We start from the raw sequence: 18,335 nt of genomic DNA on the forward strand, positions 1-18,335 counted from the left end.
CATACTTCTCTTGAATTAGGGATCTAATTCTCTTGAAAAAGGGATCAATGGTACATTTGCTCCTTAAAATGTTTATTTTTATTGACTGAACATGAAGTTTTCTATTTTCCTAATTCTTAGATTAGTGGCATATCACACATGATAGGATTAAAATGTTATCTGTACATTTTTAATATCGAAATATGAAGGATTTGCTGTAAAGGATATCAGTATATCCCATGAAACCAGTCCTTTTAAGTCATCATCCCCAAATGCTATGTAAACAGATGAAGTGGTATAATTCAGGTTTGATCTTAATCCAGTCCTTTTGTGCCCTCCCTGACAAACAGTAATGTAAGGGAGGGCACCTTACAAAATGTAAGACAAACAGTTGAGTAGTTCACGAGTTAGATGCTTGGGACAGATTTCAGGCTCATTTCTCCTCAGCCCTAATCATTCCTGCAGCACACTTGGTATTTCTACAGTCACCTAAAGAACAGAACAGTAAAACACCTTCCTGAGGAAAATTTGGATATCCATCAATAGAACAGAATTATTTTTTTAAGACACATCTTAAACTGAACAGTGCTTTATAGCAATTATCTCCAGGCTGATTTCTGAGTTCTAGGTCCTGCTTTTATTAAAGTGATCAACCATTTGGACTTATAATCTTGGTCTCTAGATTTCCACCATGATTCAGTAGACTAGGGGACAAAGAGATGTGAGGGAGCCTTTTACTTATATGATGGTTTAAGTAGAAAGAGTGGGCATTAGGGAAAGTGCTGGCACATGAATTAGTAAAGATAAAGACATTACAAAGGTAACAAAAGTTAAAAGTCCATGCCACATGCTACTTGAAGTTTCCATTCAGAAGCTTTTTAGATACAGCATATTCTATTGCTGCTGCTGTTAATATTTTGAGATTGGGAGAGATGATGGCTTTATTTTTATTTTTTAGAATGCATATCACAATGTGACTGCAGAACAGCTCTTCTTGAAGGACATTATAGAAAAAAACTTTGTAATCAACTTGTCTCAAGATTGACTCTACAGACTGAGCAATCAACATGACTCAAGATTGACTACAGACTCAGCTAACAGTATTAGTTTTATTTTTATACTGCAATTTTTAGTTTATTTTTAAATGTCAGATGCACTTGTCATGAAACTATATATACAAGTATTGTTTATTGCCGCCTGGTGATTCATAACCACCAGTTTAATTTCTGTGAATATATTTAATTTATGAAAACTAAGATATTTAGTTATCAGGGAAATAAGTTTTGTCTTATTTTTAAAATAAGGTAATTTTCTGAGGTGTTCGACTTCCTGCTCAATAAGGGGATTTAAATTCACTGCAACCAATTTGAATATAAGATGACATTTTGAGAAGTATAATTTGGGCTCCTATAAATTGGTGGGGAATTTGCATGTGCTTGTGCCTTGATGTACAAACTGGAAGCACTTCAGGCCTGTATCTGGATGCTCACAGGAGCATGGATGGTTATGGAAATCTAAGACTGTGTTTACCCCCAAATAAGACATAGCCAGACAATCAGTTCTAATGCGTCTTTTGGAGCAAAAATTTATAAGACCGGGTCTTATTTATAATAAGACCCGGTCTTATATTAAGTTTTGCTCCAAAAAACGCATTAGAGCTGATGGTCCAACGAGGTCTTATTTTTGGGAAAACACGGGACCATACTGGATTAATTAGACTTTTTTTCCTTGCAATTAAGTAACCCATGATTCTGATGAGTAATTAGTTAGACTGAAGATGGTATTTTTTGTTCTAAAGTTGAAGGAAATAGGCTAACCATGAAATTCTGGATGAGTACATAACCAAAGAATGCAATTACTAAAGTCTAGCGACTGGATTATTTTAAAGAAATAAAAAGCTTATACAAATAAGCTGAGATAGGCAAGCTCAAGGAGGAAATTCTTGAACACTGGTTTTGCCTGGTTTAATTCTTTGTATTTTAAAAGTTTACTATAAAATGAAGAAGACATGAGTAAGTAAACACTTAAAAAGTCAAAGTGTTTTTGGATTTAAATGGTATTTTCATGAAAAATCTCATCTTCAAATGAAAAGCTTACCTGGCTGCTACCTCGGGTGCACCAGAGGAGAATCCGACGGGATGCAAACAAGCCAGGCCTTCGAATGTGGTGAGCTAGTCCCCCTTCCCATTTTAATGCATATAAGTAAAGGCTTTGGTGGGGTGACTGAGAAAGGAAAAGAACAGAAGTCACAAGAATGATGGAATTAGAAGCTGTTAGAGGAGGTATTGATACTGTGCTAAGGTCCGGCTACCTGCTTCTTGAAAAAGTTAAATATCGAGAGGTTGAAGGAGAAAAAGTTAAATATCGAGAGGTTGAAGGAGAAACGAGCAGGTTTATTCAGAATGTCGGCATTCTGGGAGGATGGTGGACGTCTGTTCAAAGGCCATCTCCCCATTGCTAGAACAGGCAGAAAGTTTTATAGGGACACAGGAAGAACAAAGGAAAAGGGGAATTAGTGAGGCAGGTCTGAGAGCTGACATTGCTTCCTGGGGTCTGGTCTGTTTGAAGACGGTATTATTTATCAGGATGGATCAAACTGCAAACAAACCAAGTCTAATTATAGGTGGCTAGATAGTGAGCTATGCGGTGAGTTAAACTGCAAACTAGTTAAGTTGAACTACGTTACTGATTCCCTGAATTTCACCCTAACAGTATGAGTTGAGAGAATATCTTCTGAACAATAATTAGCACGGGGAGACAGTGATCGTGTTACTGACAACCAACCTGCCTCAGAAGAGAGTGGGTAAGGGATGAATTAGAGCAGAAACAGGAATAAAGCACTTGGAAAATTAATATAATAGTTGTCCTGATCCTAGACATTAAATAGGATTTACGTTCTGTTCCTAGCATATGTTTGCATAGTACTCCAGTTCCATTTGGTTCTTCTAATAACTTTGAGGTGGAAAAGGCAGGTCCTAGACTGGAGCCCACGTACGCAGTGTGCCTTTCCCTCCCAGCACACAGCCATCGGCTGCAGCTTGACTGCTGAAGTTAATTTTGATGTCAAGTAATTCTAGCTTCAAAAAGGATGTGGCTGGCTACAGAAAAAGTTAGTCAAAACCAGTGGTGGTATTTCCAGATGTTATTCTGAGTACTCTAATAGCGGCCAAAAAATTTCTGACTGATGTCAAAATTGAGGAATCTGGCATTTTGTGTAGTATAAGAAAAGGCTACAAACCTCAAGTTGGTCTTAGTTAAGACAGAAAAAAAATCTGAGCAAGACACATATATACAATTTATTAAAAACACATGAACACATTAAAATCTCACTATTTATACAATCTAAATTCTAGCAACATATACAAATACTGAGTGACTACAGTACATGCCGAGGTAAGAAAAGTACATTCTGGGAGAATATCACTGGCACTCAAGCCATTTTTATTTCTAATATGTATTTCAATATGTGTTTTGTTTCCACCTTTCCCAGTGCCAAAAAAAAAAAAAAAAAAAAAAAAAGAGATGAAGAAGAAACTAGTCACAAGTTGGATTAAGTGAGAATTGGTGCCGGAGTTGACCTAAAAAGTATTTTAATAACCATCCAACTATTATTTAGATTATGCAGTTTCATAATCTAAGGGACTTCAAGTTCAGAGCCATACGGCAGAGCTAATAGGTACTTTTTTTTCAGGTAGAACCTCACTGATTTCTCGTTAAGATGTGAAAAGCATAATCTATTCTTTCTAATTGTACCATCTGACATGGTGTTCCTATAGCCCTCTTGCTCTCCAGGTGACAACTTGGAGTCAAAGCAAGTAATTACAGTCACTTTCCACTGAATTACAGCCACGTTCATATTTAGATGAGCTCATTCTGCACCCCGATTGAAGGGAAGGACAAGTGTATATGTATCATAATTTCAATTACTGTATAAATTCTCTACTTGAACCTTTTCATCAGCAAATAAACCCATTTTTCAATGCAAAGTGCAAATAGTGAAACATGAACTTAAATAACTGGACTAGACCCTGCAAATATAATAGGATCTTAATAACTGGACTAGACCCTGCAAATATAATAGGATCTATTTAGATTTGTAGCTTTTAATAAAATATAAATCAGCATTCACAATATCTTTAATTGTGCTGGTTCCTAAGATCAAGTAACAGTGAAGTCAGTGTAATTTTATGAAACATGTAGTGGCCACACTTATTGCACCACTGTCTGATTCTACTTTTAAACTATTAACAGGAAAACATTTAATCCAATAAACCACAGTGACTTAAGTCTTTTACATGTTTCAAGCAAAGAATAGAAATTCAAGGAAATTTTGTAAAAAAAATGGTTACTTACTTCACATTTTCAGTTACTTGATTGTCTCCAAAGCTGTACATATATATCTGACATATAAATGTAGTAAAAAAACAAAACAAAACCCAAAACTCTAATATGAAAACAAACAACTAAAAGGAAAAGTACAAAACCAGAACAACCCTTTGTATTAGGCTCAGCTCTCACTTGGAAAGTAAAATATATAAGTAAAAACTAGGTCTCTGTAAAAATTATTGGTAATTAAAGGACAGCACAGTGGCAATATGAATCAAGTCTTAAAACATGCATCACTTAAGAAAACATTTGCTTTTCAAAGAAAAAAAAGTTCCATGGGAAAAATAGGTGCACACAATTAGACAAAAATAGCAAGCATCTTTTGGGAAAATGAAATAGTTACTGCAAACGTTTCTTTTAAAGCTTCAAACAGGCATATGATTTGAGGAAAAGTATATTTTCTGTGTATAAAGGATGAATAAAAAAATAAAGCAATTGGTTTACTCTTTCCCACCTGAAAGGGGATGACTGCATTAATACATGTGCTTCACACATTCATGTTTTAATGAAAATTCAACATCTGTGCTTTTTGTTTCAAATATTTTGAAACAAAATATGTAGTTTTTTTTTTTTTTCAATGAATAAAATTATGCCTCCAAATGTATCTGGAAAAGGAAAAGCAGATGAAAATAAAACCAACAAAATCATACAACCAGAGGGCAGGAAAGCTGTAGAAATAAACAGTTAATATTTTGAAGCAGTGTTTTGGATTACTGATCTGCTCATGGAAGCAGCAAAATGAAGACTGTTCATCTTTCGTCAAATTTAGTAAATTCTGGCAACATCATCATCTGGTGGCCCAGGCCAACAGAAATGACTAGAGCCTAATGGAAAAGTAAGTACCTTTCAACATTAAGTCTACAAACTAAGGTTCATAGAAGGGATGTCAAATTATAATCATATGGTCAGTTTCTCATGTTGTGTTGCCAGTCTAAAGACTTTGCAACATGGTTTTTAAATTATAGGTTAATAAATTGCAGATGATTTTTATTTCGCCCATCTAAAACTAGTTCTGGGCCAGTGATGACAAAGAAGTTGCCCAGAGGTATCAAAAACTAGACATGACTATTCATGTGCTAGAATGCTGTCACGTCTCTTCTTTAGGTATGATAGAAAGAACTACTCATACCTGTCACCAAACAGACGAGGGCACAGTCACGCAGAGCTGAAGAATACATATTGGGTTTATAGGTCTTGTAAGTTTACTGTGGAAAAAGGAAATTCGTAAGTATTTGACTAAAAATTAAAAAATACCTTGATTCAAAGGAAAATCTGTAGATATAAGGGTATAATCAAAGAGGGCCAATTCTGGTTATTTTTTAAAGATAATTGTATATATTACTTCTGAGGAATGATTTTTGCCTTTTACTGTGGCAAATATAAGTGGGTCCCATTTACAGAGTCCACTTAGAAGCCCTCAACTTTTCACAGCTCTCCTAGGAAAAATCCCATTGCAAATAAAGTTGGATGAGAGGATTTCTTGTATAGTTTTTTTTTGAATTGTAAAGTTCACGTTTCCATGCAGAGAAACAAACTTAGACATTAGAAGATCTGAACTCATGAGGTTGATAAAACAAGTATCACCCACTGAAAAAACTCAGACATTTTATAAACACAAGAGTGGGGCTGGCCACCAACGGCCCCAGGTGGAACAAGCAGCGATGAGACCGGGTCATGTACCATGAGTGTTCAAAGCACTTACTTAATTAAGAGTGTAAAAAAGTGAAAAACAAATTACCCTGCTCATTACAAGTCAGTTTCCCACCTTTAGCTCTTCCTAAGGAAAAATGGACAAGAGTGTATGACTGCAATGAAAACAATGATTGTTATCACGAAATGTTTTTTTTAAACCCAGAAAGCAATATAGGAACAGAAGATAGTACCCACCTTTCACAAAGAGAGTAGAATTTCAAGCCATTAGACATTTCAAGAACAGTACCATGAGTTATTGCCAGTCAGGCTTACAGAGCCATCTCTTGAGTTCATCAATGTACCTGCAGCATTGGTAATAAATACTTACTCTCAGTGATTTTCAATTTCTTTGAAGTGCACAGTAGGGAGCTTTTTCTGTATTAAAAATAGTGTTTTACAGTAGTAACAAACAGGATGTTCGAAATCTAACAGGCAAGCAGTAATGTGCCACAATAACACTTGCAAAGCAAGATGGCAAGATTAGTAGTTTCCTGTACCTCGGTCATCACATTTCCCCCAACCACATCCGTGACAGATAGGTAATACATTCTATGTAATACTACCACTAATAGAAAAAAAAAGGCCATGTGCTTTCAAACGATGCTTGGTAAAAAGCAGCATCACCTTCAAAGGATTTCTTGAAAAACATCACTGTCACCATCCCTCCCTGCTCCTGATACCTCTTGCGTGCTCTGTGGCACCTGGTACACCAATTCATCTGGGGTACTTGGACCCGGCTTCCCACCTTTTGGGGTGTCATACTGGGCCCGGGCTGAGGAGCAGCTGTCAGTCCTGGAGAGAAGGGTGTTGTACGTTCCCGCTAAAGGAGGAGGTTGGTTCCCTGGAGCTTTGAAAGTGGACGTCGAGGGCAAACCAAGTGAGGCCGTGGGGTGCCCTGATATATCCATGAAGATCGGGGTTGCATACTCAGGCCCAGTGACTGGGAGGGGCTCCGCATAGGCATGATAAACCTCTTGCACTGGGGAGTTGTAAGGGTCTACAGCAGCATAGCCTGTTTCTTTTCCTTCTTCGGGTTTAAACGTAGACCTCTGATGAAGTGTGCCAACAATTCCTCCCACAAGAGGCTGTGCATACTCTGGATGTCGCAAAAGATAAACAGAAGAGTTACTGCATTCACACGGGGATTGTACAGTTTAGGGTGGCAGTCGCAGGCTCACACCAAAAGCAAACACTTCGTCATGGCACTTCTGTTGCTATCAACACAGACCTATGGAATTCCCTGTAAGAACCAACTTCCAAAATCAAAGAGGTTATCTTGTATCTCCTAGTAATAAGTCAATATGCCAGAAAGCCTCATTCATGTAATTTTGCACAAACAGTGTTTATGTCCTTCAGATTTATAGACAGTCTTTCATTAGAAAAGAAAATTTTCCATTACTGGAATAATATTCGTTTTAGAATACAATTTCAGAGATTATTTTTCAAGTATGAGGAAATGTTTAAAATAAAACGTGACCTAGGTTAATAGGATAAATACTGTAAGACTTGCCATGTCTTTCCTGCTCTTCTTTTGACACCCTCATACCCCCAGTAAAACTAAACCAAACTCCAGGTACACTGACACAAAATAACCGAGTGTTTAGAAACAAATGCTCCAATTTTATGGACAGAACATCTGAGGCATGGAAATGACTTTTTCAAGGTCATCTGTTCTACCTTTGGAAAAGAGCTCCTCTCTCACACATGAAAAATGTAAAAGATACCGCAAACCCCAAAACACTTGACTGCAAACAGCAGTTTCTCCCTCTACCTCATGGCTGATGGCTGCCAAGGAGTTACCTGCAGAGTCAGTTTGCAGCACTGTGGTCACTTCTCTTGAACTCAGGTGATTGACTTCGCTGCTGCTATAGCGAACTGGGGTTTCCTCGTGTTCCACTGATTTGGCAGGGAGAAACTGCTTCATTCCTTTCCACCAACCTTCATTGTGATTGAAAGCAAAAGAGACCATTAAATAAACACCTGTCTGAAATGACAACAGAGATAACAAAGAGAAATCCCATTGAAGTCGTTTCCGTAACAAGTATCTATACAAACTAGCCTTCATGCGCAAGCTTTCATTATAAACTATACATGTAATGTAAAATTTACCATCTTAACTACTTTGAAGTGTATAGTTCAGTGATATTAAATATATTCACACTGTTGTGCAACCATCACCATCATCATCATCCATCTCTGTAACTCTTTTCATCTTGTACAACTGTTAACTCTATACCTATTAAACATTAACTGCCTAGTCTCCCCTTCCCCCAGCCCCTGGCAACCACCATTCTACTTTCTATCTTAATGATTTTGACTATTCTAAGGACCTTATGAGTGGAATCATATAGTATTTGTCTTTTGGGGACTGGTTTATTTCACTTAACATAATGTCTTCAAGGTTCATCCATGTTGTAGCATATTGCAGAACTTCCTTTTCAAGGCTAAATAATAAATATTTCATTGTGTGTGTGTGTGTGTGTGTATCTCACATGTTACATATCCATCCATCAGTCAATGGACATATGGGTAGCTTCCAAATTTTTATTGTGAATAACGCTGCTATGAACACGAGTATACAAATACCTCTTTGAGATCCTACTTTTAATTATTTTGTGTATATACCTAGAAGTGGAATCGCTGGATCATATGGTAATTCTATTTTTAATTTTTTGAGGAACCGCCATACCGGATTACACAGCAGCTGTTAACACATTACCCACCAATGGTGCACAAGGGTTCCAATTTCTCCACATCTTCACCAACACGTCTTTTGTTTTTTTGATAGGTGCCATCCTAATGGGTGTGAGGTGGTATCTCACTGTAGTTTTGATATTCATTTCCCTAAAGATTAGTGATGCTGAGCATCTTTTCACGTGCTTATTGGCCATTTGTATGTATTCTTCGGAAAAATGTCTTTTCCTTTGTGCCCATTTTTTAATCGAGTTGTTTGTTTTCTGGCTTTGAGTTTTAAAAGTTCCCTATATATTCTGGATATTAATCTTTCATTAGATATATGATTTGTGAATATTTTGTCCTATTCTGTGGGTTGTCTTTTTACTCTGTGGATAGTGTCCTTTGATATACAAAATTAAAACATTTTCATGATGTCCATTTTGTCTATTTTTTTCTTGTTATCTGAGCATTTGGTGTCCTGTCAAAGAAATCACTGCCAAATCCAATGTTGTGAAGCTTTTGTCCTACGTATTTTCCTGAGTTTTACTGTTTTAGGTCTTACATTTTGGTCTTAGATCCATTTTAAGTTACTTTTTGTATATGGTGTCCAATTAAGGTCCAACTTTATTCTTTTGCATGTGGATATCCAGTTTTCCCAACACCATTTGATGAAAAGACTGTCCTTTCCCGTGAATGTCTTGGCACCTTTGTCAAAAAATCACTTGTGAGGGCTTATTTCTGGGCTCTCTATTCTATTCCATTGGTCTCTATGTCAGTCTTTATACCGCTACCACACAGATTTGATTACTGTAGCTTTGCAGTAATTTTTGAAATCAGGAAGTGTGAGTCTTCCAGTTTTGCTTTTTCAAGATTGTTTTGGCTGTTTGGTGTCCTTAAATTCCATATGAATTTCAGGATGGGCTTTTCTATTTCTGCAAAAATTTCACTGGGATTTTGATAGGGATTCCTACTGAATCTGTAGATTGCTTTGGGTAGTATTGACATTTTAACAATATTAAGTCTTCCAATCCCTGAACATAGGATGTATTTCCATTCATGTCTTTTAAGATTTCTTTAAGCAATTTTTTATAGTTTTCATTGTTTAAGTCTTTTCCCTTTTTGGTTAATTCCTAAGTATTTTATTCTCTTTGATGCTATTGTAAATGGAATTGTTTTTGTAATTTCCTTTTCAGTGTTGATTGTTCATGTATAGAAATGCAACTGATTTTTGTGTGTTGACTTTGTATCCTGCTACTTTGCTGAATTCATTTATTAGTTCTAACAGTTTTTTTTACGTAATCTTTAAGGTTTAGCTCTTTTTCAAATGTTTGGCAGAATTTACCAGTGAGCCGTCATGTCTAGGACTTTTCTCTGTTGGGAGAGTTTTGATTATTGATTCAATCTCCTTACTAGTTATAGGTCTATTCAGATTTTCCATTTCTTCGTGATTTAGTGTTGATAGGTTTTGTGTTTCTAAGAATTTGTATATTTTATCTAGGTTATCCAATTTTTTGGTGTGTGATTGTTCATAGTCTTATAATTCTTTTCATTTCTGTAGAATTGGTAGTAACGTCTCCAATTTCATTTCTGATTTTATAAGTTGAATCTTCTCTTTTTTTCTTAATGCATCTAGCTAACAGTTTGTCCCTTTTGTTGATCTTTTTGAAGAACTGATGTTTTGTTTCATTGATTTTTCTTTATTGTTTTCCTATTCTCTATTTTGTTTCTCTCTAATCTTTATTATTTCCTTCCTTATAGTAGCTTTGGGTTTAGTTTGTTCTTCTTTTTCTCTTTCCTTAAGTTGTTCAAGATTTTTTTTTTGCTTTGATAGAATATCCCATGCAAAGCAGACGTGGTAGAAATCTCTATCAAAAGCATATACAGAAGCAGATCACTGTGGTGCAGCTGTACAGTTTGTTTGTTGTAGGGGTGGTTTTTAATAAATTTTTCTCAAAAAATACTTTCCAAGATACACCCTGGGGGGTTAGCGGCACGTGATTAGCTCCTACTACTGCTCTTTCCTACACTGGTCACAGGGGTGAACTCTTTTGGTTCCTAACAGTTGTTCAAGACTGGGAAGCGGGAGACACATAGGGGGCCTCTGGTGTCACTTGCAGCAATCTGCCACCTGCCAATGCCACACAGAGGAGGACTATTCAGAAGGTGACAATGCATCATGGTAGACTTCATGAATTCCTCAACTGCTGAGTCCCCTTGGTAAATATGCAAAGTAGAGTAACAAACCATACTGTTACCAGGACCACAATCCTTTGCTTCTCACACAGGACCTTAAAGAAAGCTGGTCTCCTCAAGAGAGACAGATACATGGGACAAACTGGACAAGTTATCCAGAAAAAAAACAATTACTTTCTATTCTATTACTTATTGACTAGAACAGATTTTACAGAAAAGTAAATATGATCAGAACAGGAGAATGCCATTTTTCTAACAGTGCTGGGAGTTTAAGTGATCCTGAAAACAACTTTCCTCTTTCACTACTGTCACCTGGATGGGGGGACTTCACTGACGGAAAGAGATGCAAAGTTGTGAGTTACCTGCTCGGTCCCAGTAAGGTAAATCATAGGTGCCTTCAGTTTTTTTCTTTCTGGAAAAATACAGGGAAAAAAGTTAGCAAATAAAGTGAATTCACTTTAAGATAGCTGTGAAATGGCAGGATAAACACCGAAGTTAATAATTAGTCAAGAGCACACATTTCCACTTGTTGATTTCATTTGACCTAGTCCAGACTCATAAATTCTGTATTAAACTGTCTCCTGAGACAGTTCTCTTCTTACCCTGCTATTTCAAAAGGAATAAAGGAATAAAACAGGCTCAGTCTGTAGATAAAAAGACTGAATCGAATTAAAGACCCAGCCCTGGCATGTGGGTTTTTATGGAGAAATCACATTAGCTAGGATTTGGTTTCAAATACAAAATCGGCAAATCAACCAATTCACAAAGTTCATAGAACAACAAAAATCCCCCCACTTTATTTTGCATTGCTATTTTTTCCAACTTCCTGCTTTTCTTCTCCAGTCCTTTATCCCAGAGAAGTTTCAAGTGTCATATACCCTTAGTTGCATAGACTGAATTCCCACAACCATCCCAGGATGAGTCAACTGTGTCACTAACAGTGACAAATGGCAGAGAGAGGAAAAGAGGATTCTCCAGGCCTGGGGGTTGAGAGCCACGTGTACAACCATGAAGAGTCTCCCTTGTCCGACCCTCACAATTCTGACATATCCTCCCAGGAGAAATCTCCCTTCCCCCCATTAAGAATTACTATCTACCAAGAGCCTGTTGCAAAGGAAAAACCAAGCAAACGAAAGGACATTTTCTGATTCAAGCACGTAAATCTAATTAAACCGGGTGCCTTGCAAGCCAAAGAGAAAGCAGAAATTATTGTAGTGTAACGATGAGGACAAGCCGGTTATGTGATTTGTGCAAGATCACAAACGTGGCTTTCTCCAAGAGCCCAAGCCACGTGCTTTTCCTACTTGGAAACATTCTTCTCCAGGATTGGACTGTTTTTAATATTAACATTAAAAACTTTCTCATTTGAGAGTCTGGCTGTTTTTAAGATATAATTATTTCATTATTCCAAAGTAAAGTATAATGTAAAATTTGTGGAAGAGATGGTAGGTGCTGAAGCTGTTAAAAACTAGAAGGTAAAAAAAAATACTAAAATGCTGGTTTAATAATTAAGTACTTTTCTCCTTGAAAATCCTCTAATTACCATAAGACTTCAACATAAAAGGAAACTAATAATCTTTTCTGAACAGAAGTTAGATGCTCTGTATGGCTAGGACAATTCATTGAACAGTTTGATTATTAGCCAAGGGTTGTACTATGAGAGATTTTCTATAATCTCAAGTAACAAAGCTTCAGGTTAGTTATTCATTACATGTATAGTGCTTGGAACAGTGCATGGCATGGGTTAATGATTCCTTAAGTCGCAGCTGTTTTTATTATTATATTATTCTCCTCCTCACTATTTTCCACAGTCCTTTAATGGCATCTCCTCCTTTACTCCTTGTCATGAAGCCCGCTGTCAACAATTTCAACTACCATGCTCAGAAGTAACTTCAATTCTGCAGCTCAGACCTTTTGTCCTGAACAGACATGTATTCCTTCTGCCTCCTGGGAGTCTGAATGTCCGCAAGGTTCCTTAAACACCACCCCAGACTGAAGCCCAAACTTGCTTCCTGCCTCCCTCTCGTCAACTGTCCTCCCCAAGAGTCAGCCCATGGCCCCTGGGCTTTAACCGCAGTGGATGAGACTACCGGCTGACCAGAGGTTCAGAGGCAGCCGTGGTTAAGAGCACGGGCTCTTCAGCCACATCCCAAACTCCACTCTGCTGGGCACTGGCCAGGCGACCCTGGGCAAGTCATTTAGGCTATCTCACTTTCTTCTTCTGTAAAATGGAATTTATAACACTACATTTTTCATAGGTTGTTTTGAGGATTAAATTAGTTCAAACATGGAAAGCATGTAAAGTAACACCTACAATCAGCATTTTGTGTTTTTTGTAAAAATTAGCTGTTGCTGCTGTTCTCATCTCTATTGTTGCCTTCTGGTCCTCTGAAAGCATTGTGAGCTTTCTATCTTGGCCTTTCCTAATGCTTTTGCCCTCCTCTTTTCCTTACTGCCCTCACACTAACTTGTCAGGTCTCTGCTCAGACAGCCTTCTCAGCACCACGAACCCGGAAAGCGCTGGGATCCATGTCGGTCCCACGGCCGACAGTCTCCTGCACTGTATTCTCTTCCATTCTGTAAGCCCTGGGGTTCACCACTGGACTCCTCACACATGGCTCAACACTTGGCACAGGAAGGAGCTCAGGTATTTGTTGAATGGCTGAACAAATGAAGTCAGCGTCTTGCTCCACCAAACCTCTCCTCTTCCTCTGTTAATTCAGCTCATGACATCTCTACTGGTCCAACTGCACAAGCCAGAAGCGTTAGATCATCCTAGATCCCTCCTACTTCCTCCACATGACAGTCCGTCACGCATCCCAACAATGTCACTGGGAACTTTCTCCCCCGCCATCTGTCGCCCTTTCCTAGACTCGCTGTGCTACATTCCTGCATGGCCTTCATAGTTTCCTAATTCATCTCGCTGCTGCTTCTATTCTCTCCTCTTCAATCCGTCCTTCAAAAGTCCTGCCACTATCTTTCTACAAACATCTGATTAATACCACCTGTGTGCCTAACACTCTTCAATGATTTCCCCATCTACAGAATGAAATTCAAATCTCTCTCCCAGAAAGCCCTCCTGCATCCTGGCCCAGGCTGCATTTCTAGGGTGAATTCTCAGTGCTCTCCTGCACTAAACCCACACGAGATGACTCACTATTCTGCCTACATCCCACACCTCTGTGCCTTCACTCAAGCAATTCCCTCAGTCTGGGCCATTCCCTACCTTCCACCATCTAGCCAAATTCAACTCCTTCTTTTTGGTAAAACATGCCAATCTTGAAACATGAATTCCTCTTTCTTGAAGAAAAGTTTTCAGATAACACTCATGGTTCTTGCATATGTGTTCCCCAGTACTTCACACATAACTTACCAGACTATATCATAGTTCCTTATTTTGTGCGAGTCCACCCTGCTAAACACCTTGGAGATAGGAATTGTGTTTCATTCTTTCAGTATATATTACTAAGCACCTCTATGTGTCAGACACTGTTCTTATTAATGTGTATATTCCAGCATGCACTGCAGAATTGGATACAATAAAGGTACTCAGTAACTGACTGTGTAACTGAACATACTTTTTATGTGAATAAAGGAGAAACATATGTATTTTTATTTTAATGACTATCTTAACTCTCCCTCCCAAAAAGATGACTGGTAGTTCATCTTCTATACTTGGTTTCCGTTTCGCATTGGGCAACATCCCCTCTAGGACCAGTTGGGCGGATTAGTGATGCATTCACCTGTTTCTCCAATGCCAGGCGCAGACTAACACGAGGATGACAGTGGTGAGGACCATGACCAGCACAGGGACCAGCACTGCAGCCAAGGCTATGTCTGAAACAGACCAAAAGCAGAAATTAGGATGGGAAAGAATCAAGTGACCACAGCAGCATTCAAAGGTTTCTATCTCAAAAGATACCAGAAATAGTATTTACTAAATGAGACTGGGCATGAGTTGGCCACTGTAGAAGCTTTCATAGATACATGAAACTTTGTCATACTAGTTGCTCCATCTTCGTATTACGTTAACATTTTTCATAGTAACTTTAAATCACCAAGATAATGACTGAAAGACAAATGGTAAATTGAGAAAATTTATTTTCTGCATCTGTGACAAAGGGTTACTAAAATACATGAGATATAATAGAAGTCAAAAACAAATGATAGAAAAAATAGCAAGATGAATGACATTAAAAAAATCAAGTGACCATTCAACACGTTAGCCTCACTAGTAATCAGAGAAACAGAAGTTAAAACAAGAATAAGATGCTATGGTATGGCCGGATGGCTCAATTGGTTAGAAGGCTAGCTCTGAACAAAAGAGTTGCTGGTTTGATTCCCACATGGGCCAGTGAGCTCCGCCCTCCCCAACTAGATTGAAGAGCAACAACTTGGAGCTGATGGGCCCTGGAGAAACACACTGTGCCACAATATTCCCCAATAAAATAAAATAAAATAAAAATAATAATAAGATGCTACCTCTGCTTATCAAATTGGAAAATACTTAAAAGAACTAATTGTTGAAGAGGATATTAGGAAACAGGAATTTTTATGGGAATATAAATTGATCCTTTCTGTATCATTTTGAGGCAACAAGTATAAAACCCTATTGCTTGGTGATTCCGTATCTAGAATGTATTATTAGGACAAAATTAAGATGACACTCAAAGATGTATCTTTAAAGAGGTTTGCTTCTGTATCTGCAAAAGAGTGAAAAACTGGAAATAATCCAAATACCCAACAAGGAAAGGGAATAAGTACATCATGGTAGCTTCCTTATACTGGTAGCAAAATATTACCCAGCCAATGGAGATGATTGCAACATGATGTTGCAACATCATGGTACAATATTTATAGATATGGGAATGTAACCATGGAGTATTAAGTATAGAAAGCCACTGTATCAACAGGGCAGAAAGACACAATGCAGGAACCTGCAGGGAGTAGGAGGTCATTTAATCCCCTTATAGGGGATTATTTCAGGTAATACTCTGCACCCAGGTAATAGTCTGCCTAAGGTTATTTGGGACAGAGGTTCTTCCTTCATCTGTCAACTCCCTCTTGGCCATAAAGATGATGGATAATAGTAGCAACTGTTGGTTTCTACTGGGGGCAAAGGGCCAGACACTGTGTCAGGCCTGACTGGGGGGAGCTTATTTACTCCTTATAAGTGTAGAGAGAGAAAGAGGCTGACAATACAGGAGAGGAAGATAATGAGCAATAACTTGAGGCCTCTGAGGAGCTGGATGGATGAGAACTAGGGCAGAGGTGAAGTGATCAGCCTTGGGCAGTACAAGGAACCTCCCTTTTTTACTTCAGTGGACAGAGGGTACAGGTAAGTTTGTAGTTTCCACAAAAAGGAGTTTCCTTCTAATAGCTTCTACTTTCTTTGCGAAGTTGATGAGGTACTGAAAGTGACTGAAGATCTCAGGGTCCAGGGTTTAAAAATATGGAGAAGTAACTATTGAGAACAGACAGCCAACCAGGGAAACAGAGCTGATGCTGAGGGCCCCAGTGAGGAAATGGAAGTTACAGTGGCACCATTCTGACTATGACATGCTTTTCTCCAGCATCACTCTCAGCATGGATGTAAAAATGGAGAAAGGAGAAATGCATAAAACAGAAATCATGACTCAGGCTAGAAAGCACTAAAAATTCAGAGATGTAAATGTGCTTTTTTATCCCTAAAATTTGTGAAATTGGAGACAGAATAGTCAAGTTCAGATGGGTACAGTTTGATTTAACCAGAGGCTTTAAAACATCTGCTTAGGTTTGAAAAATAAAAAGTTTATACATCACTGTCCCAGAGAAAGGAAGACGAGTTCTTCAATTAAAAAGACCTGGTCATTCTTTCTTCTTCATCTTAAGCTTACCAGGATCCTAGTTCTGGGAGAAAATGCTTTAAGGACACTTTTAATTTGGAGATTTTAAGATTCTATAATCAGATTTTAAGATGAGCAATACTTTTAAATGATGGGCCCTCCATCCAGGCATGTGATCTGGGGTTCTGCCTGAACACATGCCTTCTGCAAACTGGTAAGAGGCTCTCTCTGTGGATGCTAAGATCTCTTGGCTCTGAGAACTCTTGTTTCTCTCTAGATTTTCCTGCAGCATGAGAAAGAAATTGGTCTGTTTGGAAATAATTTAGAATATAGGAAAGAAAGTGACACATGGGAAGCTGGAGAAAGTTATCTGAATCCAGGCACATTTTCAGAAAATGAGAATGATTACAATTCTATGTGGTACAGGTCACTCTGAATGAATTGCTTTCTCTTCTCCTCGCTCTTGAAATGAGTATGCTTTATTTATCTGCCAACACTGAGACTAATTCCTCGAGGACACTGATGCTTCTCTGCCTGTATTCCACTGAAACTGTTTTTCAACAACTAATAAATCAAAGAACTATTATGTTTTGTGTATGTTAATACTTATTTATCACTAATAACAAAATTTGAAAGTAAATTCTACAAAAACATTATACTTACAATCTGAAAAGTTATAAATGTTAACATTTTTAAAGAGACCGGAGTTTTTTTTATGAATATGTTAATGCAGAGTATTTTTTTTTAAAGTATTAGTTTTCACCCAAACCTGTTTTTTCCCCCTTCTCTTTTTGCCATCAAGTTCCCTATCCAGCAAATTAATATGTAATAAGGAAAAAAAGGTTTGTTTCCTGCTATGGTTTTAATTATTTCTAGAAATATTTCTAGGCATGACACTCCACGTGTTTAGCTGTAGAGAGACAAAAATCGCAAGAGGAGGCCTAGTATACAGCAGCCATCTCTAAATATTTAAAGAACAATTCTACATGGCATCAGAGAATAAAACTTAGAGCAATGCATTTTTTTCCCCTAAGGAAGGGAATCAATTTTTTTGCTATACTTAAAAAATTACAATGTAGAGGAGAAGAAACTGAGGGTTTAAAAGCTACCAATGTTATTGAAACCTGAATTGAAGACTAAATAAAACACTACTACATGACAGGTGTGAACGCTGGGTTCCTCCTACCTTTGGTTACATTTGGAGTTACAGTAGTGTTTTTCACATCAGGACTGGCAGTTGTCTGTTCTGTCTGTGCAGGAAATTCATTGCTACTGCGAGGTTGTAGTGGTTGAATAAATTTTGGGGCACGACCTTGAAAAAAGTTTTAAAAACTCTTTATTCTTTTATGCACATCAACTTGATTACAATAGTTACTGTAGAGTGCTTTTAACATATTTATAAAAAATTATACCACAAATCAAGGGAATATTAAATTCTCACATTTAAAGGAGACATACCTTTGGCTATTTTTGGAGGTGCTGTAGTGTTTTTGAGGTCATTGCTGTTCCGAGGAGGTGGAGGTTGAGTAAGTTTTGGAGGACGACCTTGAAAAATAGTTGAGAAAAATTTACACACTTTGCTTA

The 18,335-nt window shown here is 37.7% G+C and overlaps 2 protein-coding genes across 10 annotated transcripts in view; one reads left to right on the forward strand and one right to left on the reverse strand.

Moving 5' to 3' along the window:
* ST3GAL6 (ST3 beta-galactoside alpha-2,3-sialyltransferase 6) overlaps window positions 1-3,473 on the forward strand; it is a 69,200-nt gene extending 65,727 nt beyond the window's left edge. For all 4 annotated transcript variants that reach the window (XM_081027066.1, XM_081027067.1, XM_081027069.1 and 1 more), the window contains one exon: window positions 938-3,473. In XM_081027066.1, the coding sequence (XP_080883192.1) occupies window positions 938-1,024 (87 nt within the window). In that variant the 3' untranslated portion in view covers window positions 1,025-3,473. The remainder of the gene's footprint in view (window positions 1-937) is intronic.
* DCBLD2 (discoidin, CUB and LCCL domain containing 2) overlaps window positions 1-18,335 on the reverse strand; it is a gene marked incomplete at its 3' end in the record, with an annotated part of 87,371 nt that overhangs the window by 3,911 nt on the left and 65,125 nt on the right. For 2 of the 6 annotated variants that reach the window (XM_081027018.1, XM_081027022.1), the window contains 6 exons: window positions 18,210-18,296; window positions 17,938-18,063; window positions 14,670-14,763; window positions 11,289-11,338; window positions 7,858-7,995; window positions 6,684-7,153 (listed from right to left, as the gene is read on the reverse strand). In XM_081027018.1, coding sequence (XP_080883144.1) covers window positions 6,684-7,153; window positions 7,858-7,995; window positions 11,289-11,338; window positions 14,670-14,763; window positions 17,938-18,063; window positions 18,210-18,296 — 965 coding nt within the window. Of the gene's footprint in view, window positions 1-2,076; window positions 2,203-4,940; window positions 6,360-6,683; window positions 7,154-7,857; window positions 7,996-11,288; window positions 11,339-14,669; window positions 14,764-17,937; window positions 18,064-18,209; window positions 18,297-18,335 lie in introns of those variants that run through there. The other 4 variants (XR_013991819.1, XM_081027021.1, XM_081027019.1 and 1 more) reach the window with 4 other exon arrangements.

The sequence above is a fragment of the Rhinolophus hipposideros genome (genome assembly GCF_964194185.1).
Source record: "Rhinolophus hipposideros genome assembly, chromosome: 2".
In the NCBI taxonomy this organism is placed as follows: Eukaryota; Metazoa; Chordata; class Mammalia; order Chiroptera; family Rhinolophidae; genus Rhinolophus; species Rhinolophus hipposideros.